This window comes from Gossypium hirsutum, chromosome A06 (genome assembly GCF_007990345.1).
Source record: "Gossypium hirsutum isolate 1008001.06 chromosome A06, Gossypium_hirsutum_v2.1, whole genome shotgun sequence".
Lineage (NCBI taxonomy): Eukaryota > Viridiplantae > Streptophyta > Magnoliopsida > Malvales > Malvaceae > Gossypium > Gossypium hirsutum.
In genome coordinates, this window is record NC_053429.1 from 79,442,004 (window position 1) to 79,466,075 (window position 24,072).

Consider the following 24,072-nt stretch of genomic DNA (forward strand, 5'->3'; position numbering starts at 1 on the left):
CCTTATTAAGCATTCAAATGGCCGAAAGTTCTTTGCCCCTATTCCTTCCTTCAATTCGGCCAAGAAGACAAGGATGAAGCCTTTTTTTTTTTGCTTTCTTTTTATTCTTTTCTTTTATTCATTAAATCCCACAACCCAATATCAATTTCACAAATATATTGCCCATCATCAACCCACCTTGGCCGGCCACTATAAGGAAATTGGGCAATTTGACATGCAAGTCCACCTTTGTGTTGACATGCACTAATAAGCCCTTTAAAATTAGCCTATCATATTTCACCATGTCTCATGTTGATCCCTATTTAATAATTCCTCATGCAATTGGCAAAATTAGGGAATGAAACTTCCACATATGCATGTACACACATAATAAACGTAGAATATAACAATTAATTATTTTCATAACTCGGTTTTGTGGTCCCGAAACCACTTCCCGACTAGGGTCAATTTTGGGCTGTCACATCTGTCCACTCGAATTTAACATCTTTTCAGAGTAATCTGGTCATAGGAGTAGCAATCATAGAGAATCCATTTACAAATCATTGGTAATAACCAGCCAAACCCAAGAAACTTCTGACTTCAGTCACGTTCTTCGGCGGCTTCCATTCAAAAATAGCTGAAATCTTACTGGGGTCAACCCGTATACCATCACCTGAAACAATATGACCTAAGAATCCAACTTCTCGAAACCAAAACTCACTTTTACTGAACTTCACATACAACTGCTTATCTTTCAAAATTTGCAAGACTATCCTCAAGTGTTCAGCATGTTCTGCCTCGTTCTTCGAATAAATCAAGATATCGTCAATAAATACTACAACAAACTTGTCCAAATATGACCAGAATATTCGATTCATCAAATCCATAAACACAGTAGGAGCCTTTGTCAACCCGAATGGCATAACTAAGAATTCATAATGGTCGTACCTTGTTCTAAAGCAGTTTTAGGCACATCTGATTCTTTCACCCGAAATTGGTAGTACCCAGACCTCAAATCGACCTTTGAAAACCATGTCTCTCCTTTCGACTGATCGAACAAGTCGTTAATTCTTGGCAACGGATACTTGTTCTTGACTGTCACCTTATTCAACTACCGATAGTCCACACATAATCTCATAGAACCATCTTTCTTTTTCACAAATAATACGGGAGCACCCCAATGCGAGAAACTCGGTCTCACAAAGCCTTTATCTGTCAATTCTTGCAACTGTGTCTTTAATTCTTTCAACTCTGTTGGTACCATTCTATACAGAGCAATCGAGATCAAAGTTGTTCTCGGTATCAGCTCAATACCAAATTCTACTTCTCTGACAGGAGGCAAACCCGGCAACTCCTCTGGAAATACATCTGCAAATTCACACACAATCGGTACTGATTCAACTTTCTTCTCAAATTCTTTTGTATTCAATACATATGCCAAATAAGCTTCATAATCTTTTCTCAAATATCTCTGAGCTGACATCGAAGTAATCACACTAAACAATGCTTCTGATTCGTCTGATTCAACCCGCAGAATTTCACCATTTTCATATTTTAATTCAATAACCTTTTGTTTACAATTCACTATAGCATCATGCAATGTCAACCAATCCATACCCAAAATAACATCAAATTCATCAAACGGCAACAACATCAAGTCGGCTGGAAAGTAATGACCCCTAATCATCAAAGGACATTTCTTGCATACTTTATCAACTATGACACATTTGCCTAACAGATTTGATACTTTAACCATAAATTCCATAGACTCAATAGGTATGTTCATATTAGATACCAATTTCATGCACACGTACGAATAAGTAGAACTAGGGTCGATCAAAGCAATAACATTAATATCATAAAGAGAGAAAGTACAGGTAAGCACGTCGGGAGACGAAACATCTTCACGCGCCCTTATGGCATAAGCTCTAGCCGGAGCTCTAGCTTCAGATTTTGGCACTGATTCTCTAACTACATTCTTGCTGCTTGCCTCGTTCCCAGCATTTCTGGAGGATCTTCCTCTCGAAACAGTACCACTTGGCTTTACACTCTGAAATTTTTCTTTCTCGATCCTCTTTGGACAATCTCTAATAAAATGATCCGGAGACCCACACTGGTAACATTCATTAGTTCTACGAGGACCAAAGTGACTTCTACCACATCGTTGGCACTCGGGTCTAGCAATTCTCGAATTTCCCACACTAGCCACTGAAGTAGTCCGAGATCTGGAACCCATATTTTTCTTCTTACAATCCCCATATGAATGTCCCGCTGATGCTTGAGAACGAGAATACATATCTCTGGACTTTCTAGACTGTGGTGGGAGTGTACTGCTCATCGGTCTTTTCTTCCAATTTCTTGTCTCAGCCTATGTCTTTTTCTTCTATTTAATTAGTTCTTCAGCCTTACAAGCTCGATCAACAAGTACCACAAATTCTTTCAACTCAAGAATACCCACAAATACCTTGATGTCTTCATTAAGTCCATCTTCAATTTGTCTGCACATTTTAGCCTCTGAAGGGATATATTCTCGAGCATACTTGCTCAATCGAACGAACTTTCTTTCATACTCGGTAACTTTCATGTTGCCTTGCTTCAACTCAAGAAACTCTTTACGCTTTTGGTCTACAAATCTTTCACTGATATATTTCTTCCGAAATTCTTCTTGAAAGAATTCCCAAGTCACCTTCTCTTTCGGCACCACTAAAATTAATGTTTTCCACCAATGATAAGCCGAATCCCTCAGCAATGATATAGTGCATTTCAAGCACTCTTCAGGTGTACAAGATAACTCATCAAATACCCAAATAGAATTTTTGAGCCAAAATTCTGCTTTTTCAGCATCATCATCAACATTTGCCCTGAATTCTTCGGCCCTTTGCTTGCAGATTCGGTCAACCGGAGATCTATGGAATTTCATCAGATCCATACCTGAAGGCATCTGGGGTATAGGTTGAGAAATCGAGGGTGGTGGGGGAGGTTGTTGAGCAGTCGAGTTCGTACGAACGAACTCTGTATACCAAGCATTCATCATTGGGAGAAAGGCTTCCCGAGCCCTTTCTCCTCCTCCTTGGTCAACAGTAGGAGGTCAATTTTCAGTCGGCACTGCCCCTTCAGCAGGAGCTGGCACATTTCTCTCTACATTATCAGCCACAGTTGGATCGAGATCCATTTACTATAAAAAAATCATTTAAAAAGGTCAGGAGTCGTCACACTATCACAATATATAAATATGGCATATATAGCGAAATTTGTACTTACACCACGTTAGTCGGAGAACTGACTAAACCTACTCTAATACCACCAAATGTAACGCCCCCGTACCCGAGACTATCGCCGGAGTCAAGCACAAGGTGTTAACGGACTTAATTCATTAATTAAACAGCTCAAACAAATTATTTTAGAATTTCCAGACAAGCTGGCTAACTGCATCACAGTCGCTAAAAAATCTATTTCTCGAGTTATGAAACTCGAAAGCCAATTCCATAAATTTTTCCTGAAACTAGACTCATATATCTACTTACTAACTATTTTCTAAAATTTTTGGTCGAGCCAATTAGTACAGTTTATTAGTTAAAGTTTCCCCTGTTTTAGGGTTCTGCTACTCTGACCCTTGTGTATTACAAATTAGATATCTCCCTGTACAGATTTTAAATGACTAGGCCGTTTGTTTCTAATAAAACTAGACTCAAAAATGATTTCATACATCTAAGGTACAACTCCTAATTGCTTTTTTACAATTTATGGTGAATTTTTAAAATCAAAACATGGGATTCAGAGATATCTCTAACCTTGTTTCACCAAAACTTAAATATCTCATAAAATATAACTCATTTACCTGTTTCGTTTCTTCCATATGAAAATAGACTCATAAATATTCAGTTCCATAACTTATTCATCATTTAATTCCATTTCTACTATTTTTAGTGATTTTTAAAATTCATGTCACTGCTGCTGTCTGATTCTATTTTGTGGCCAATTTTACCTTTCCAAGGATTTTCATGGTTTAGTTAAGACATAAAGCGTACATGTTATCATATATAAACTTGATTAGCCATTCCAATAGCTAATCATTCTCAAACATTTCCATTCCATCCATGGACCATATCGTAAGACTATACACACAAAATGATTGGAATGCTATACATGCCATATTTCCAAAAATTACAAGTCATTATACCGCGATTGTCCAGTGATAGTGTGAGCGTGCCTCCGACCGTCCCGATCTCCAAATTGACTTGTCAAAGCTACAAAGAATGAAAAGGAGGGAGTAAGCATAGATGCTTAGTAAGTCCACATGCAAATAAAAAATAACTTAACAAAGCAATTATACTAACCAACATTAGCATAATATCACCAAAATATGTATCACATTTCTATTCATCATTCATCATCTTACCATATTATTGTTGTCGTATTAAGTCTCAACCCGAGGGTTAAGTACATACTTGTCCAAAGTGCCCATTCCACAACACTTACCAATACGTCACTTGCATCTTGAGTATTCTTCCGTTTCACTAGAATTTTACCCGTTAAACACATCGGAATATAACTCGGATACTTGGAAAGTTTGCACATAAGTGCCACATATGTAGCCAAGCTACCATGTAACCCGCCCATAAGCGAACTCAAACTCAACTCAACGAGCTCGGGCGTTCGCTTCCATAAGTGAACTCGGAGTCAACTCAACGAGCTCGGATGCCTAGTTACATCTCATGAACTCGGACTCAACTCAACGAGCTCGAACATTCGCATCCATAAGTTAACTCAAACTCAACTCAACGAGTTCGGATGCCTAAATATCCTAATCTATTCGCAAGGTTCAATGGGACTTTCCTTGTTCATACTCCTTTACCATTCTCCTTGGAATACCAATGACGATACTTCGGTAGTCTTTCACATTTTTCACATAATTCATAAAATTTTTGCATGTTGTCCAACAATAACCACAAAGCATAGAATTGCATGATAAAAATTATAATATCGTATAAATAGCATTAATGATTTAAAGTAGCAGTTATATTACAATATTTACATATGAACTTACCTCGATACAAAATGAGAATAGTCGAGCCTATTCCTCGTAAACTTTATTTTTCCCCCGATTTTGACTCGAATCTCTTTTCTCTTGATAATCAAGGCTTGAAAGTGTTGAAACCCTAGCTATGGTGGAGAGAAAAATTCAGCAGCAACTTATGGAGAAGATGATCATTTTTGTGTTATTTTTCTCATTTTATTTCAGTTAATATCCAAATGACCAAAATGCCCTTTCTTACTAAACTTTCAAAAATTCCATCCATGTCCAATTTTTGCCCATAAACTTAGAAATTGGTCGAATTGCTATTTAAGACCTCCTAATTAATATTTCAAAGCAATTTCATACTAGAAACTTCTAGAATGCAAGTTTTGCAACTTATTCAATTTAGTCCCTAACTTCAAATTAAGCACTTTATGCATAAAATTTCTTCACGAAATTTTCACACAATCATGCAATCATATCATAGACCTCAAAATAATCATAAAATAATTATTTCTATCTCGAAATTTGTGGTCCCGAAACCACTATTCTGATTAGACCCTAATTCGGGTTATCACATCACTTTAGATCTTTCATTTGTCATCCACCACCGAATTTTAAAGAAGAAACCCATGGACGTTTGCTAGGGTGTTCGAACAAGCTATTTTTGATTGCATGGTATGTAATTTTGTCCCGTTTTTAATGAATTCTGTGTTTTTGAAGTCGTTTTAGCTTAATCTAGCTAGTCTAGGGACTAATTTGCAAAATTTTTAAAGGTTTAGGGTTTTTCCATGAATGTTCTTGCATGATTTTTGAATTTTAATAGGATAATATGAATCTTTGCTATTAAATAAACAAGTTTTGTAAAGAGACTTTTTATGAAATTATTTTTTAGGGACCTATTCGTAAAAGTGATAAAAGTTTATGTTAAATTCTTGAAATGATAATTTTTATGGATTAGTAGACGTCCTAGTGCATTCGTCTAGCATAAAATGTGGATGAAATTGCTTAAATTCTAATTTACGAGCTTAGGGACTAAATTGTAAAGAAGTTAAAAATTAGAGGCAAAATTATAATTTTGTAAAAATATGAATTTTGGACTGAATTTAATAGTATAATTATTAAATGGATTGAATTTGTCTATTTAGATTAAAATAAACCTCGTACGGATTTAGATTGAAGAAAGTTAAAACCTCAAATTAGTTAATCTCGTTTGTATGTATTTGTTATTAATGTAAGTTTGTATAGTTTTGTCCATCTAATAAAAAAGAGCATCTTAATCATTTTTCAAAAGCTATCGTACTTTTGGAATAGTGAAAAAAAACACATGCAATGACTAATCAATCATTAAGATGAAATGTTGAAAATCGTAACCTCATTAACAAAACATATTCTATCAGTGGAATTAAGTTGAAATGGTTCTGCAACAAAATGTCCAACGTAAAATATAATTTCTGTTGGTCGAGGAAGTGTTATGGCCTTACTACCCAACATGGCAACAACAGTTGACATTGTTGGTCTGTTTTCTGGATCTACTTGCACGCATAATAACCCAATTTTAATGCATTTAAGCACTTCTATTGGCACACTTGAACGAGCAAGATGCTCATCTATTAGTTCCATTCCTTCACCTTTTGACCATAATTTCCATGCCTACAATTATTACATAGAATTAGCCTAATATATATATATAGTGTTAATCCATTCATTGAATATAGAATATGAAACATACAAAAGTCAAAAGGCTTACACCACGTTGTAATTGTTAGAGTTATATGACTCGAATCTCATCAGTTGTTAAAGAAATAAAATATAGTAACAAAATGAGGGGATTTGTGGGGACGAAAAGCCTCCATCCTTTTGTTACATTGATAATGATTATTTAAAATTTATGAACTAATTAAGAGACTATGTGTTCTATTTATTTTTAATTATTTGTTTTTAATTTTTAAATATGCAATAAGTAATATGAATCACTAATAATTTGATTTTGTGTCAAATCATTTACTAAATTAATTAAAAACTAAAGTTATGCTAGTCAAACTAAAAAAAAATTTACAAAATAAATTTTTATTTATATATTATATTTTTAAAATTTACAGTTTCTATTATTTTAATGGTGTTTAGTTAAGTTCAATCACTAACTTCTTAAAAATATAAAGAAAAAAAGTTATATATTGAATTAGATAATTTCAACCATAAATGAAACACTTGGTAGATTAGGAATGTCTCTGTTTTAAAAATTGAAAACTTTGATTAGGATGTTTGAGGATCAAATTGATTGAATTTGTAAATGTGAAGAGTTAAATTTATTGAATTATTTATAATTAAGATCAAATTGATAGAATATGTAAGTATTGAGGATTAAATGTGTTATTATATTGGTTAGAGAAAGTCTTTCCATTATCAATTTAACAATGGGTGACCAAAATAAAAATAAATTTAAACATTAATGTCTAAATTGAAAACTTTTAAAGTGAGATGACCAAGAGAAGAACAGGAACATAGTTGGCTTATAATTTGATGCATTATTTTTATGAAATTATATTTGAAATTTATTTTTATAAAATTATATTTGATGCATTATTTGTGCATAAGTCCTATGAGTGACTTATAATTTGCCACATCATTGATGAGCAAAACAAAAAAATATTAAAGGACATATAAATTAATAGCCCGAAATGTATTAAAATATAAATCTTCAAAACATTGCCTCTTTCTTCAAATCTCATCACAGCCAAGAAGGCAAATGTAGAGCCAGAAAATCGGTATGCTTGACGAGGGACCACCGTCCTCCACCATGGTACCGCCGTTCTCCAATGACTGCAACAACTCTTTGAGCAAACATCACCATTTCTTTTTAGGGATATTTATTTTAGTTCCTTCCTTACGAAACCCCCCACCCGTTTCACCAATTTCATCTAATGATTTCCTCGACCCATTCTTGCTCAATAACTTTGTGGTCATTGTGGAGGCCGTCACTCTTTCTTCGCTGTAGCTAGAGGTTAAAATCCCATCCATCAAGTTTAAATTTGCTGACGAACTCATGGTCATTGATTTTTTCGATAAATACTCGATGACAATCACGGATTTGTCATGTTTTGTAACAAGAGAAAGGTTAAGATCGGAGTCGGTTGTAGTAAAACTGCTCTTAACAACAGAAAAGTCCTTCACTCTAAACATTAAAACACACTTAAAGACTCACTCTTGAGTTACATTTGAAAGGAAAACGGTGGTATAGTTGAATTAGGGTTGACTCCAACTGAAGAAGTTTGTTTATTACATGAAGAATAAATGCTTCATCTCCATAATTTTTGAAAATAAGAAAGAAAAAGAGAGGTTGTGGAGGAAAATGGGGTTCTGGAATAACGAGGCACAATCTTCCAAGTTTGAAATGTGAAGATTTTGGTAAGGGTTTTCAGAGATAAAACATTGGAGGAGACTTTGAAATGTGAAGATTTTGGTAAGGGTTTTCAGAGATAAAACATTGGAGGAGACGAGGAAGGTGAAATTAAATTATATATTTTTAAAACTTAGGCGACATTAAGTGAAATTCAAATTTGAGGATTAATGTAAAAAAGTAATTTAAGGATGAAATTTTAAAAACTGAATGGCATTAAGATACATTAAAACCAAAATCATTACAATATAATGAAAGAAAATCTCTAGTTGTTTAAATGAAAAGTTGCAAAACGTTTTAGTATTTTACATCCAATATAAAATAGCATATTAACAATTTTTCAAAAGCAACATGCAATAACTAATTAATCATCGAGTTGAAATGCTTGAAATCGTAACCTCATTAACAGAAAATATTCTATCAGTGAAACTGAGTTGAATTGCTTCTGCAACAAAATGTCCAACGTAAAATGTAGGTTCTACTGGTAGAGGAAGCGTTATGGTCTCACTTCCCAACATGGCAACAACAGTTGACAGAGTTGGTCTATTTGCTGGATCTACTTGCACGCACAATAAACCAATCTGAATGCATTTAAGCACTTCTGTTGGCACACTTGAACCAGCAAAATGCTCATCTATTAGTTTCATTCCTTCACCTTTTGACCATAATTTCCATGCCTACAATTATTACATAGAATTAGCCAAACATATATAATATAGTGTTAATCTATTCATTGAAGATAGAATAGGACTCAAAAGGCTTTCACCATGTTCTGAAAGATGAAACCCGTTATTCTTTTTTCCACTTATAATCTCCAACAAAATTACTCCAAAACTAAACACATCTGATTTGACAGAAAAGAGTCCTTCCATAGCATATTCCGGCGCCACGTATCCACTATTTTAGTTCATAAAAAACAAAGAAAGATTAAAACAAAATTAGATAATCATAAACAACTTTACAAAGAAGCAAACCTTTTCTTCAATGTGTCTCAATCAAATAAAAGATGCCTTCAATAACAACCCATGTTAGTTTTGTTATACAATAAATCATTAATTGCACGGGATCCTTCTATCTTGCATGACTTTGAAGTAGAGGATAAATCTTTTTTTTCTTTTAACAAGTTAAATACTAATTAGTTGAAGATTTTTATATATCTCATTAAGTTGAAATCGGAGACAATGAACAATAAAATGTCAAATTACAAAAGAAAGAGAACAAGTTGGGAAGAATCCATAACACTTACTATGTTCCCACTACTCTATTTGTATTTGCTTCATTTTGATCTCCACAAAATATTTTTGCCATGCCAAAGTCTGAAATTTTTGGATTCATCTCATGATCAAGTAAAACATTACTTGCTTTAAGGTCTCTATGGATGACTCTAAGATGAGAATCCTCATGCAGATACATGATACCTCGGGCAGTTCCTTTAATAATATTGAATCTCTTTTGCCAAGACAATTGTGTAGCCAAACTTGAATCTAATAAATGCTCCAAAAAAATATATATATATTAGTTAAATATTCAAATTCATTTAGTTTATGTATAAAGAAAAATGTCGTTATTTAAAGGTTTAAGGCTCAAACCAAATAGGAACAGGTCAAGACTTCTATTCGGCATGAATTCATATACAAGTAACTTTTCATTTTTCTCTAAGCAACATCCTAAGAGCCTCACAAGATTTCTATGTTGTAATTTGGCAATTAACATGACTTCATTTTTGAACTCAAGCAGCCCTTGACTAGAAGCTCTTGAAAGCCTTTTAACTGCAATTTCGTTTCCATCTGCTAGTGCGCCCTGGAAATTAACATATAAACATGTATACTTTGTAGGCTTCATCATAAAGAAAATTCTAATCATAATTACCTTGTACACAGGGCCAAATCCACCTTGTCCCAGCTTATTTTCATCACAAAAATTAGTGGTCGCTGCTAGTAAAATATCCAATTTAATTGAAGGAAACTCTTGAGATGTTTCAACATTTTCGCTTGAGTTCTCATGATTCCCGCTTCCGATAAACAAGTCAAGTAATTGAACTTCTTGGCTATCTTCTTTATCCCCTGTAATAAGATATAATGTGATTGGCGTAAGATTATATCCAAAATTGGAAAAATGTCAACATGATCTAATAGTGCATACCTTGAATGTTTGTCCTTTTCCATAGGAAGATACAGCAAGCAGAAACCAAAGCTAGTCCAAGAATCGCCGATGAACTTTCACCAAGTGGAACCCAGATTGATTTGTTCTGATTCTTCTCTGGTTTTTGGTCTTTCCAAGATAAACAGATCTTATCAAAATCTTCAAAACTACATGTAATTAACAAGAAACACAACTACTCACTACCCTTTCGAAACAACAAATCACAACTTGCAACTCATTTCCTAGGACATTGTATAGACTAGATGCTAAGTGTGCTGACAACCCATCTCCACATTGGATGAATACAAGAGAAATTGATTGGCTAACCCACTCAATCAGTCAACTATTGAATTGTCATTTCTTTTGTTCTAACAAAAGAAAAGGAGAAGGAAAGCCTGCAGTTTTTTTTGTTTGATCCAAATGCAATCAGAGATGATGAGGGTAAGAAGGAATAGAAAAGAAGGCTCGCAAACCATATTAAAGATTGGATGAATGCTTGGTTTCTATATTTCAAATTTTTAATTTTGCAGTCTATAAGTATAATATTTGACAACTAGAAGAAGATAAAAAGAGATAAGAGTAGTAGTAGATTTTTCATTTACTTTAATTAGATGCGTACTAACCTTGTGTAATTGTGGGAATCAAGTCGAATGTGAACATACAGTTAGGCTTCTGAACATAACCTCCTTGCTTCCCATGGCAACATTCTTTAAAGGAACTCTTGGCTGCCCGCAGGCAGGAATCACATTCCTCCTGTGATATGTCTGGAGTGCACTGCATTTGTGCATTTATGTTTTGAGATACTGTCAAATATGCTTCCCCAGTTGCATATTTACGACTAAAAGAGCCGTTGGAAGCGTTTCTCACCAAACGGTCCGTCAAACTCTCCCAAATCGTATCAAATCGTGGTAAGTTGGAGCCGATGTCCTGCGTGATAGTGCCAGCAGTAGTAGGCTCTAGCTCCAGGATTCCAAAAAAGGGGCGATTTGCATAGCGTACAATACATGCGGGATCACCAGACCATGAAATGGCTTCTTTATGGTCGGGACATTTATCTCTGAGATCACGAACAGCGGATTTCACAAGGCCATAACAATCGTGTGGATTTAAGTCTCCACTGCACAGCCCAAGAGCGTAAGCTTTGTTGGAGTCTTGGCCAGCGGTGGCAGTAAAGAAACCACCACTTTTAGAGACATTATCTGGGAGAGAATCGAGAATATGGTCAAGGTTTTTACCATATCTACTGTTGGTTGTGAAACTACCAGACTCTGTTATGCATACATAGTCTTGATTAAAGATTATACTCATGCCTGTGAGCAAATGGGTGAGAAGAAAAGCGAGAACATTAACCCACATCACACGAACTCTACGTTAATTTCCCAATACAAATTGTTAATGTTCATCTGTCTTCTTCATTTTATGCTGGGGAAAAAAGCGATCTTCCTCCACGTTTCCACGCTCTGGAATTTCCTTTTTTACATGTTTAAGTCAAAAGTTTTATAATCAAATGAAGGGAAATATTAAATGAATAATTTCGTTCTTATGGATCCAAACTACGTGATCCGTCACTCATCCTATTTCTACGATAATTTATCTTTCTTAGGTTGGTTATATAGGTGTGCATGGGCCGGACTATCCAGCTCGGTCTGGCCCGAAGGCCCGCCCAAAAAATTAAAGGGTTCGAGTAAAAATATAAATCTGAAATATGGATTTGAGCAAAAAAACAAGGCCCGTTTTCTAAACGGGCCGGGCTCGAACAAAACTTTTTTGGCCCATATTATATACTAAATATATATATTTTTTATTTTTAATCATATTTACATTTTATTTTCAATTTTAATATAATCACTTTTTATTATATTTTCAATTTGTGTATTATTTTAAGAATTGTTTTAGTATTATTTTTTATTTATTTCTTGTTTTAATATTTATTTTAAATGTATTTGATTTATTATATTTTAAATTTTTTTATTTAATGAAATAAGTTAAAAAAATTAATATGGGCTGGGCCGAGCTCGGGCTTAACAATTTTATTTCAGGCCGGGCTGGGCCCGGGCCTAGGAAACGAGTCTAAAATTTTGTCTGAGCCCGGCCCGGCCCGGCCCATGCACACCTCTATTTGGTTATACTGAAATGGAATATAATAGGGTCCATAAAAGAAATTGCAATTAAATAGGGATGCCCAAAAATAATATTACCCAAAACTTAATAAAAGAATGACATGATGATAAATTTAGTCTTTAATGTTTATATCTTTTGGTAATTTAGTTTTTATTCTTTTTTATGGGATAAATTTAATCCTCAACATTTTAAAAGGAGTTAGAATTTGAACACCTAACTTTCATGAAGAGCCAAATTGTTATTTAATAGAAATATTAACTAAAACTTTAAACTTTTAAACATGGGAGTGCGCATGGCTACCCCGTATACTCCATTTTTTTAATTCTTATGAACTTTTTTATAATTATTTTGATTTTTTCATTAAAAAAAAGCTATTTGACTTTTTCTAAAGGCTAAAATAGTAGTATAAGCCGAGTTTTTTTTTTTAATTAGGCCTTTGGGTTATTTTTTTATTTAGGGAAATAGGTAGTTTTTAAGAAAGAGAAAGGGAAAGCCATTCAACTGGGCACTCTTTCTGCATAGGTGGCAGGAAAACGCACTCAACTGGGCACACTTTCTCTTTCTCTCTCCTAAAAACCCTAACCATTTTTATTCTTTTAGAGTTAGGGTTTAAGGCTTGGTATATATTCTAGGGTTTAGGGTTTTCGACTGAAATCGCGAAAGTTCATAGGTAGATTTGAGGGGTTGAGGATGTGATAACACGCCTCAGAATACATACATTTCATATATCATGGCGGGATAAGACCATCACCTCAAAAACTCATCGTGGGGATGTGACAGCCCTAATTTGGCCCTAGTCAGAAAGTGGTTTCGGGATCACAAAACTGAGTCACAGAAATAATTAAATGTTATACTCTGTGTTTATTATATGTGAAAGTGCATGTGTGAAAATTTCATGCTTTGATTTTGTCATTTGAGAGTAAAATTATGAAATAGGACCTATGTGAAAATTTCTGAAAATGCTATAGGCCAAATTGTAGTGGGCAAATAATTTGTAGTGTAAAATGGGAGGATTTGTATGTCAAACTCCCCATTTTATGTGTAGTGGCCGGCCATGATGTTGGTGGGAAGCAACATGTGCATTAGATAATAATAATTTAAGACATGAAGTTATGGTACTAATTGATATGTGTCATTTTATGTCATAAAATAAAGACTAAAAATAACAAAATGATGGAAGGGAAAAGTTTGTCCATCCTTGTTCATGGTAGCCGAAAATAGAAGAGAAAGGAGAAGAAAAGAGCTCTTGAATGTTCAGTCACTTGGGGAAGAAAATCCAAGGTGAGTTCATGGTGCTTTGCTTCTAGTTTGATGTTCATGGGTTTTTCTTGTTTCTACCTTAACCCATGAAGCATATTTTTTATTTTTGGTTATGTTGTGAGCATTCAGTCATGAATGGAAATGAGAGAAATGGTTGTTGTTTCATGTTCTTTTGATAAAAAATGGAGAATAGATGAAGTTGAGCCAAGCAAATGAGCATGCATGTGCCTTAGATGCTAAGGGGGGAAATCGGCTAACATGTTGTGTGTATTATGGCCGAATGTGAACTTGGATAATATTGAGTAATGTTGTGCTTTAAAATGATGAAAGGAAGATTATGCTTAAGTGAAGTTATAGGTATGTGATGATTGATTTGTGATATGCATGTTTAAATAACATGCATGCAAGGTATGTGTGAAAGAGTGAATTGGTAATAAATCTGCTTGAGATAGCAGCAGTAACGTGATTTTGGAAAATCACCATAAATTGTGGGAGATGAGTTAGAAGCTGAATAAATTATGTAATTAAATCTTAATGAGTCTAGTTTCTTATAAAAGAAACTGTGTAAGCAAAAGAATTTCCGATGATGAGATATTTGAAGTGATGTGGGACAGGGTCAGAATGACTTCTAGATCCTCTGTTCTATTTTTATAAAATCATTATAAATTGTAAAAAAATGGTTATAAGATTAAGTTTATATGCTTAGACTCCTTAATGAGTCTAGTTTCAAATTAAATAAACGAGAACATATTTTTAATTCTGTACAATGAGAAATTTGATTCGTGGTGAAGAGTGGTCAGATTAGTCAAGCAGTGAAATAAGGGAAACTTTAAGAAAAATCTGGTATTGATTGGCCAAACCAAAAATCCTGAAAATTTTTTGGGTAAAATATATATGGGTCTATTTTCATATAAAATTAACGGAACTTGATTTGGAGTTTCGTAGCTCCAGTTATAAATGATTTAGTGACTGTTGCTCGGGAAAACAGCTTGCAGTGAAATTATGATTATGTGGTAAACATTGACAAAAATTTGTTAATGAGTTGCATATTGATTTCTTATAAGCTTACTATGATCAGTAGGTGTGAAATTTGAATATATATATATTATATTTTGAAAGTGATGCTTGAATAGTCGAATAATGACTAATTTAAAATCTTTAAATTTTAAGCTCAAGAGCATAGAGGGGCAAATTCGGATAAGAGAAAAGAGAAAGTAATCGAATAGCCGTTGTAATCGTTCGGCAATATTTGAGGTAAGTTCTTAAGTGTTTAAGCTTGATTCCTTTTTATATGCCCAAGAGTTAAATTAATATGGTAAAGGGAATGTAAATTTTATTTAGTTAATGTGCCGAATATGTAATGATTTAAGGCTATAAGCCGATTATGGCTATTATGCTTAAGTTGAATTGGATTTGGAAATTTGATGCACTAAATGAGTGTTACAATGAATAAACTATGCCGTATATGTGCTGGTGGAGATATCACGATTTGTGATTATTAAATACTTAAAGGAAACCATGATGTGTATAAAATTATTATTATTAGTCCTTTGTGGTAGCCGAATATGGCTTGGCACTAAAGTGATTAAATGTAAACTTCGATGAGGTAAACCATTAAAAGTGTGGTGCTATAAGACTATGGGCTAATACGATATGTGGATTCGTTCCGTAAAGTAAATTATTCAGATATGCGATATGTACTTAGGCATGTTAAATTGATTGGAATTGAATCATGAATATGAATTGAGAAGCATAGGTAAAAATGCCTATGACATATATATGAGTAAGGGTAAAACCATCGTAAATTATCGATAAGGATGGGCTATGTGCGGAACCATCTTATAATTGCTAATTTGAAAGGTTGTGTGTGAATCAGTGAGCAATATGTATATATTAGATGAATCGTGACCTTTTGGTTCTACTTGAACTAAGTTGCGCGATAAATAATTTATGCATATGACTTATAGTCGAATGGTCACTATGGGTTAAGTTTGAATGGTGAAATGAAAATGTGATATGTTGAATGAGATGTGTTAATATATGATTAAATATGCATGATATTTGATGTGTATCCAGGCTTAAAGACCCGCAGGCTTCGTGCTGGTAAAATATCCGGGTTAAATCCCACAGGCTTCGTGCCGGTGATGTATATTCGGGCCTTCGTGCCTAGCAGGATTCATGCCAGTGATGTGTATTCGGGTCTTCGTGCCTAGCAGGCTTCGTGCCGGTGATGTGTATTCGGGCCTTTGTGCCTAGCAGGCTTCGTGCCGGGGATGTGTATTCGGGCCTTTGTGCCTAGCAGGCTTCGTGCCGGTGATGTATATTCGGACCTTCGTGCCTAGCAGGCTTCGTGCCGGTGATGTGTATTCTGGCCTTCGTGCCTAGCAGGCTTCGTGCCGGTAATGTATATTCGGGCCTTCGTGCCTAGCAGGCTTCTTGCCGGTGATGTGTATTCGGGCCTTCGTGCCTAGCAGGCTTCGTGCCGGTGATGTATATTCGGGCTTTCGTGCCTAGCAGGCTTCGTGCCGTTGATGTGTATTCGGGCCTTCGTGCCTAGCAGGCGTAATGCTGGTGAAATGATATGTTATGTGAATTCGGTGTTCCTTGTAAGATAAGGGTTTAGCCGAATGTTAAAGATGAAATGATAGTGTATTGTATCATGCTTATATGGCTTAATGGCAAGTATAACATGTTGGTAAATATGCAATATGCTTTTATAATCGAATGATAAGTTTGAAATGAATTTGAGTGAAATGTTATGCATAAGCTATCAAATGTTAAGTGTGAAAATGAGATGAAAGAAAAGTGTTTGAAATGTATAATTATATACGTTCGAATGATGTTAGTACTCAATTGATATGAATATGTTATATGGAACTTGTTGATTTGATTATTCGGGCCTTTGAGCTTAGTAGACTATAATATCGGTAAGATACTATTCGGGCTTTCGAGCCTAGCAGGCTATAAAGCTGGTGAAATGATATCGGGCCTCGAGCCTAGTAGGCGAAATGTCGGTGATTTGAGAAAAGCCTATGACTAAGGTACCTCGTGCTAGATTGTCAAATGAATACATTTAATACGTAAAGTGGGCCAGGTACGCAGTATGTACTCAGATGTGAGTTTGATTTGAAGTGAATCATAAGTGAGTAATGTGATACGTACGTGAATAAATGTTAAAACTATACCTATGATCATGATACACCTGGTCAGGGTGTGAAAGTATGTGAGGGTATTTGATTTAAATATGTATATGAATTCAGATTAAGTGTGATAAGAATGTTGAACGTGCATTATGTGCTTGTGTATATTCGGCCAGATGGCAATATCCCTAGAATTTGGCCTCTTAAGAAATTAAATAATCGAAGTATAATTGCGTTTATTTGTTTGCATTGCTTAAGACTTACTAAGCTTATGAAAGCTTACTCCATTGTTACATTTCTCTGTTTTATAGATTGTTTACTTCAGTTACCTGCTCGGGTTGGAGTTCACCGGAGATATTATCACACTGTCGAGCTCACGTTATCGGTGTAAGTAAATCCTAGTATTTCGAGTCTATGGCATGTATAGGGTTTTAATGTTTTGGACCTCGTAAGCTCATATATGGGATAGATTGCATGTGAAAAGAAAAGTTTTAAATTGATTGAAATTTTTCAGCACAGTTTTTGTGTGATTGACTGAGTTTAAGTCGGGTAACACCTCGAACCCTGTTCCGGTGAGGGATACGGGCGAAGGGTGTTACAGGGGAAATCTAGTTTCAAGGTAATAATCATTGATACAATCAAGGGCCAAAGTCTAAGTCAAGGTCCCTGTTAGCAGTTGTGATACGGTCATGGGTTCAAGTATAACCGAGGGGCCAGGTGACAGTCGTTACGCGGTCAGAAGTTTAACCTTTTTGGATACTCGCAAATGATGTCCTATATATACCACACATAAGATTGAAACCATAATCATACAGAAAAATTTTGTGGACTTTCGGTGTAATCAACGTAATTTTTTTCTTTGTTTCAAAGTAACTGGTATCTTTAAACTTTCATTCTTATCTGAAGGCTGACACCGAGGTGGACACAAGAGGGCTCTCAGGTAGAGAACGGATGTTCTGGCATAGTAGAGTTTAAACTTGGATCGACGCGGCATCGGTTGTAGTTATTAATGGCTTGTTTAATAAAGACAATCGTCGTCGCCCCGAAATGAGCATCACATTTACGGCACCAAAAAAGCCGCTCCCCGCCTGAGAGTCCTCTTGTGTCTATGACAGTGTCAGACTTCTAATAAGAAGGAAGGTTAAAGGTACCAATTTCCTGGAAATGAAGAAAAAAATTACATCGATTATAGCGAGAAGCCTCAAAGTTTTTCCGTATAAATATGCCCTCAAACTTCTATATGGTATTTTTTTAGGGCATCATTTTTTAGTATCCGAAAAGATTGAGCTCGAATCGTGTAATGACCGTTAACTGGCTCCCTCGTTATACCTCGATCCATTACCGCATAACGGTCGTCGATTGAGACCTTCATGTAAACTTCTACCCTTGATCATTTAAACCAAAACCACCCCGAACCTGGCTTCCCCGGGATAGGCTTCGGAGGTAATGGTCCTCAATCGGTATGATATATGAAATGTGTATAACTCGGAGTGATATTGCATCACCGACGACTCAAGAATACCTCGAACATTAAGGAAATATTTTCAGTGATCGAAATTGTTAGCACCCAAAAATGATTTATGGAGAAGAGGTGAAAAGTGTGTGGTAGAAGAAAAGATTAGTTTATACCGATCGAGCTCAAGGACATAGCAATATACTGGTCGGGCTCGAGGACATCCAACTAACTTTAGATCAAGAAACCGGAGAGGAGATTAGTTTATAAATTTCAAAGTTATTGATTTTTTATTCCAGCATTTATTTCTGTCGTGCAACCTCCCGGTCAGTATAATTCATTTATTTCTGTCACTAACTCATTTTATTTTACACCATCATCACAACATGCACCGGTTTATTTTACACCAGCACCATAACACGTACAATCATTCTCTACACTGACACATTCTGCCGGGATTTATTTTGCACAGCCGCCACCCCCTACATTGTATTACACGCTCCATGCGGATCACCCCATGGAACACCATATAGTGGTCCGTTGATAATGTCTCAAACACCCCCAACATCGTTGTTCTTTTGAGCTAGGTTATCCTTGCAAACGTCGACTCGATCAATGGAGGATGCACTATAGGCAGCTGGGACACGGTCCTAATCATCCATAAAGGAATGATATGAGGTCAGCAATCAACCTCGATGTGCACATGAAGACGAGGCCGAAGTCCTAGTTGAGCCGCCAACCCAAATAGTGCGACGGAACCTTAATCATACCTAACACACACCCAGTTATGGCACACATTCGAGGGATTGGTGATTATATCTATTTATAACTTTCCGAAGTTGTTTATTTTGTTTTATATTCGCAATATACACTTATTTAAAATATACATATCTTGTTTACTATAATTGGGATTCATGTACATAAGTTTTTAAGTTAAGGATTTTGAAGATGTTGGTCATGCTACAAACATTGTAATTCAAACACTTACTCTTGAAGGATTTAAATGAAAATTTAGTAAATTAATGTTGTATATGGTTTGTATAAGGGTTTGTGTGTCTTTTATAGTGAAAATATTTTTATTAAATTCAAACATACCTTACAATTATAACAATGTCTATCTCAAATGTGAGAAAAGATAAATCTACAAATTTATAATTTCAAAACGAGAATAAATAAATAAGACAATTTTTAGGGAAAAATGTGTCCTACCGGACACATTTTCACGAATCTGGCAAAGAAAATGCACCACATAAGACACATTTTTAAGAATGAAAAAAAAAATCTTACAAGGAGCGCTTTTATAACCAGATAAGTGAATGCATTTTCTTTTCTTTCTCCAAAAATAACACAGATTGATAAATTTTAAAAAACATATATTTAATTTCTTAAATAATTTTTTTTCCAGTATATTTACATAAATTTAGCTATTATGGAGAGAAGAGAGCTTCCTCCAGGTTTCAGCTCACCACGCTGTTCCAAGTCAAATTAAGGAAAAATTCAAATGAAAAAAAATCAAATTCTAAATTAAAAAGAAAAAAAAGGCGTTGGATTGACTACACTATTTTAATTTGGGTTATTTTCACGTTTCTTCAACTCAAGCAGCGACTTTAGTAATGAACTAATAACCGCGTGTCACAGGCTACATTGTTTTGTCAATCTAACAAACTCCATCAATATTTTAGGTATGGAAGTTTCCTCCGTCCCCACATTCTTTCATTTTGGTCATAGATACCGTTCCCACTTTCTCAATGAACTACCTTCACCCATCAATTAGTCTTCTTAGGCTAATCTAATATTATTTCTTTCATTTCCACTCAACATTTAATATCTTCCATCAATATCATGATTTTACAATTTATGTTTATAGGAAAATAAGGATAATTCCTTTTATCAACGTATGAAGATCTTTTATGAGTAGAGCTATTAATTTTGCTCGTACTACATTTCTCATAATAATTCATGTGTATATCATATAAATAATTAATTATTTTTTAATAATATTAATTATAAAATTAAATCAAACTCAATTTAATTTAAACTAAAAGCATTAATTTTAAAACTTCAGAAACAATGTGAAGGAAAAGAGACTCAATGGTCAATTTTACTAGCCCGTATTTCAAAAATTGGAATAACGGAAACTAAAATTGTAATTTAAAAGGTAAAAACCCTTTAAAATAATGCCAAAAACATGGAGGCCCGTATGATGTAAATTCCTCATTTTTTAAAACTCACTTTCTTTTCTCTCTTCCACCCTTTTTCTGGCAAGCATTGCCCGTCACAGAACCCAAAATTCTCTAGTTTCCAAAGGTGGTGCACTGTGGTCTGTACATAAACATCTCTTTTACTAAATTACATTTATGGTCATTCTAAAATAAAGTTCGCTTTATTTTGATTATTTTAAATTTTTCTATTTAATTACTTGTCATATCAATAATCTGTTAACAAAATGAAATTTTTAATCTCAGTGAATAATTTATACAATTATCTTATCTAAAGTTATTAAATTAAAAAAAATTAAAGTAACTAAAATAGAAAAAACCTAAATTTACCTTCTTCTTCTTTTTTTCTTTTTCCCCCCTTCAAATCTTTGCTTCTTCTTCTTCCTTTTGGAACCCCACAACTCAAAGGTTTTCTTTTTTTACTCTTCAAATCAGTTTCGAAAATTTTTAAAAAAAAATCAAAACTTTTCCTATTCCTTTTTAAGGAGGCTCACGAGTCTCCTCTTGATTTAAGGGTTAAACTCCAATGATGTCTTGTTCATGAGAACTTTTTCCTTCACTCTTTTTAAAAATTGAAAAAAATAAATAAAGATTTCAAAATCCTTTTTATTTTCCTTCTAAAACATGCATCAACCAAAATGTTGATGGAATAGGATTCTTAGGAATTTGATGTCAGCATTATAATCAAATTAAATTTACCATCGTATAAGTACCAACAGTGAACTATTACGTAAAAGGCAAATCCAAAAAGTAGAAATCCACTAAAGTGGAGCTCAGTTGGGCCTACAAGGTGGAGTGACCCATCACCAATGATTGAAGTGTCAATTTGGGCTACTAACAGTCCACTAGCCCTAAAAAGTAGGAGAGCTCATTCCTTAGGACATGGCTTAACTTTAGACAGGGTAGTGGCAAGCATATCTGCTTAGGATGAATACAAGAGAAGTTGGGTGACAAATAAGCTCAGTCAGCAGTCGACTTCACTTTTCTTTTGTTCTAACAAATGATAGGAGAGGAAAAGCTGCAAATATTTTGTTTGAGAGTGCTGGATTCAGAAAAGAAGGCTCTCAAACCATATTAATACTTGATTTCTATACTAGAATTTTATAATTTTGCAAGTCTGGAATTTATAACTACAACAAGTTATTGCCAAAGAGTTCACAATAATAGTAGATTTTGGAATAATACCTATCGGTATTCACCTTCGTTGACAAGATATCCATTTACTCACGAGCCATCTAGTAAATGCCTACTTTACCTTTTATAATTTGTAGGACTAACACGTGTGGTGGAGTCACCTCTCATGAAACGGGCTCTGTCTAGTTGGGACACTCGGCTCTTAGATCACCAACGTAGGCTTTGTTGGGGCCCTGGCAACTAGGCAGAGAAGAGAAGAGACCTTCCTCCAGGTTTCCACATGGAATTGTGAACACCAACTCTGATCATTTTGCATACTTTTTGGCTTGTTAATAAGTTATCAAGCAAATTTTCAAATGAATAAATACATTCTAAATTAGAAATAAAAATGGAACCTTTGATTCCATTACTTTTATTTAATTACTAATATGGTTTGAAGCACCCTTTGCAGATTAATTATTTTTTAAGCTAAATTTACAAAGTTAAATTTCTATATATATATTTTTTACATTTAAAATTTAGTGATTATATTTTTAATTTTAGAAATTTAGTTCTTTTACTTTTAGATTTTAAATTTTAGGTCTTGTTGTTAATATAGTTAAAATTCTTGTACTAAATTTATTAGTGTGACATTTTAAATCTAAAAAAATATTGTAATTGACAAAAAAAATTAACAATATTAACAATTTTTAAAAATTTCATAACGATTAAACATTTAAACTAACTAATAACATCATAAAAGTTGAGATACCAAATTATGTAAAAAATTAAAATATAAAAATTAAACCTTAAATTTTAAGATAATATAAATATCAAATGGTTACATAATCTAAAAAAAAGAAAAAAAAAGGCAAAAAGCTATAATAAGAATGGCCATGATTCTTATCCATATGCAGTATAAATATCAAAAGATAAATATAATAGTCAAAATTGCAATATATAAATCCATAAGATATAGATTGAACAGTCCAAATGTGTACTATATATATTTGGGATGATTGTGTTAAGAATAGGTTGTCTTCAATGATATTATAGTTGTAATTAATTTGAGACTAGTCAATATTCTTTTATTTAACATAATTTTTTATAGGTATAAATTGTGATTCGGTCATATTTGAAAAATGCTTATATTTTACATGCTCGAAAACCATATAACCACTACAAACAGTAAAATATAAAGTATCCAAATTCCCGGGAGGTTTGATGATAAAATTCACTTAATCCTATAATTTGAAAAACCATAACTTAAGTCACAATTGTATTAAAAAATATACTTGAATAAGACTCATAATAGGAACATGTTTAAACTTATATATAGAATTCATATAGGGGACATAAACTAAAATATATATACACTAAAAACTCATATATGATTTACATTGATTGAGACTATCTTAAATTTATCAAGCCCTTATTTGTTTTTTTAAAAGCCTATTATAAATTATAATCATAATTTATTTTTGTCTTCTCTTTTTTTTAATAAGTTTTTATGTAATTATAATATTAATTTTGAGATGATATTTTTTTAATAATTTTATCAATTTCTTTTTTATTAGAGTTTACTAAATAATGATAATTAATTAATTTTACAAAAAAATAAATTTATCCCAAGGTAATATGACTAAATTAAATATAAATTTAAAATATGTAATTTTAATTGAAGTGAAATATATTTTTATGAAAAAACAAATATATTTAGTTCTATAACATTTTTTATATGTAATTATCTTGTAGTTAAAAATAGAAAAATGAATAATCTAAATAGAAAATACATAAATAATAATAAATGGTATAATTGTTTTTTTTTAATTTAAATGTATTTAGTAAATAGATGTTATGTGATGTTCAAACTTGGATTCAGTAGCCATTTTCCTCCTTTTTAAGGCTAAACAACTGTATAACGGGACCTGGAGATTCTATTAATTTATGATCAACAATTGACTTTGACTCGTTTAGTTCCCCATCCGCGTATGCATCAAGCAATGAATCATCTTTATGAATTTTTAAAGCTGAACCTAATCACTTTCTTATTTCTATGTAACATAAACAATTTTAATATTACAAGTTATTCAACATTTTCAGAAAAAATTATATCCTGGTCAACTCAACTAGTTGGACAATTTTTCCAATCCATCAGCATTGATTTTTATAATATAAACCCTCTAAATCATTAAGTCTAATAAGCTTTCAAGAAGAGGAAGCAGCAG

At 33.6% G+C, this 24,072-nt stretch overlaps 1 protein-coding gene across 1 annotated transcript; it reads right to left on the reverse strand.

Annotated features, from left to right (window-relative positions):
- Positions 1–8,645: 8,645 nt before the first annotated feature.
- Positions 8,646–12,018, reverse strand: LOC107929832 (putative cysteine-rich receptor-like protein kinase 30). Its single transcript, XM_016861350.2, has 7 exons — positions 11,162–12,018; positions 10,539–10,667; positions 10,266–10,459; positions 9,986–10,196; positions 9,643–9,880; positions 9,163–9,293; positions 8,646–9,073 (listed from the first exon to the last, which is right to left on the reverse strand). Exons 1-7 carry the CDS (start codon positions 11,892–11,894, stop codon positions 9,048–9,050), a joined length of 1,662 nt encoding a protein of 553 aa, XP_016716839.1. The 5' UTR covers positions 11,895–12,018; the 3' UTR covers positions 8,646–9,047.
- Between the last annotated feature and the right edge of the window lie 12,054 nt (positions 12,019–24,072).

Excerpts from the sequence above, each read along its gene's own strand:
- LOC107929832 (XM_016861350.2), bottom strand. The coding sequence starts at position 11,894 with ATGTGGGTTAATGTTCTCGCTTTTCTTCTCACCCATTTGCTCACAGGC. Across the intron at positions 10,668-11,161 it reads GATTCCCACAATTACACAAG|ACCAAAAACCAGAGAAGAAT; the intron begins GTTAGTACGCAT and ends TATCTTGGAAAG. Across the intron at positions 9,294-9,642 it reads AATAGAGTAGTGGGAACATA|TGGATACGTGGCGCCGGAAT; the intron begins GTAAGTGTTATG and ends GAACTAAAATAG.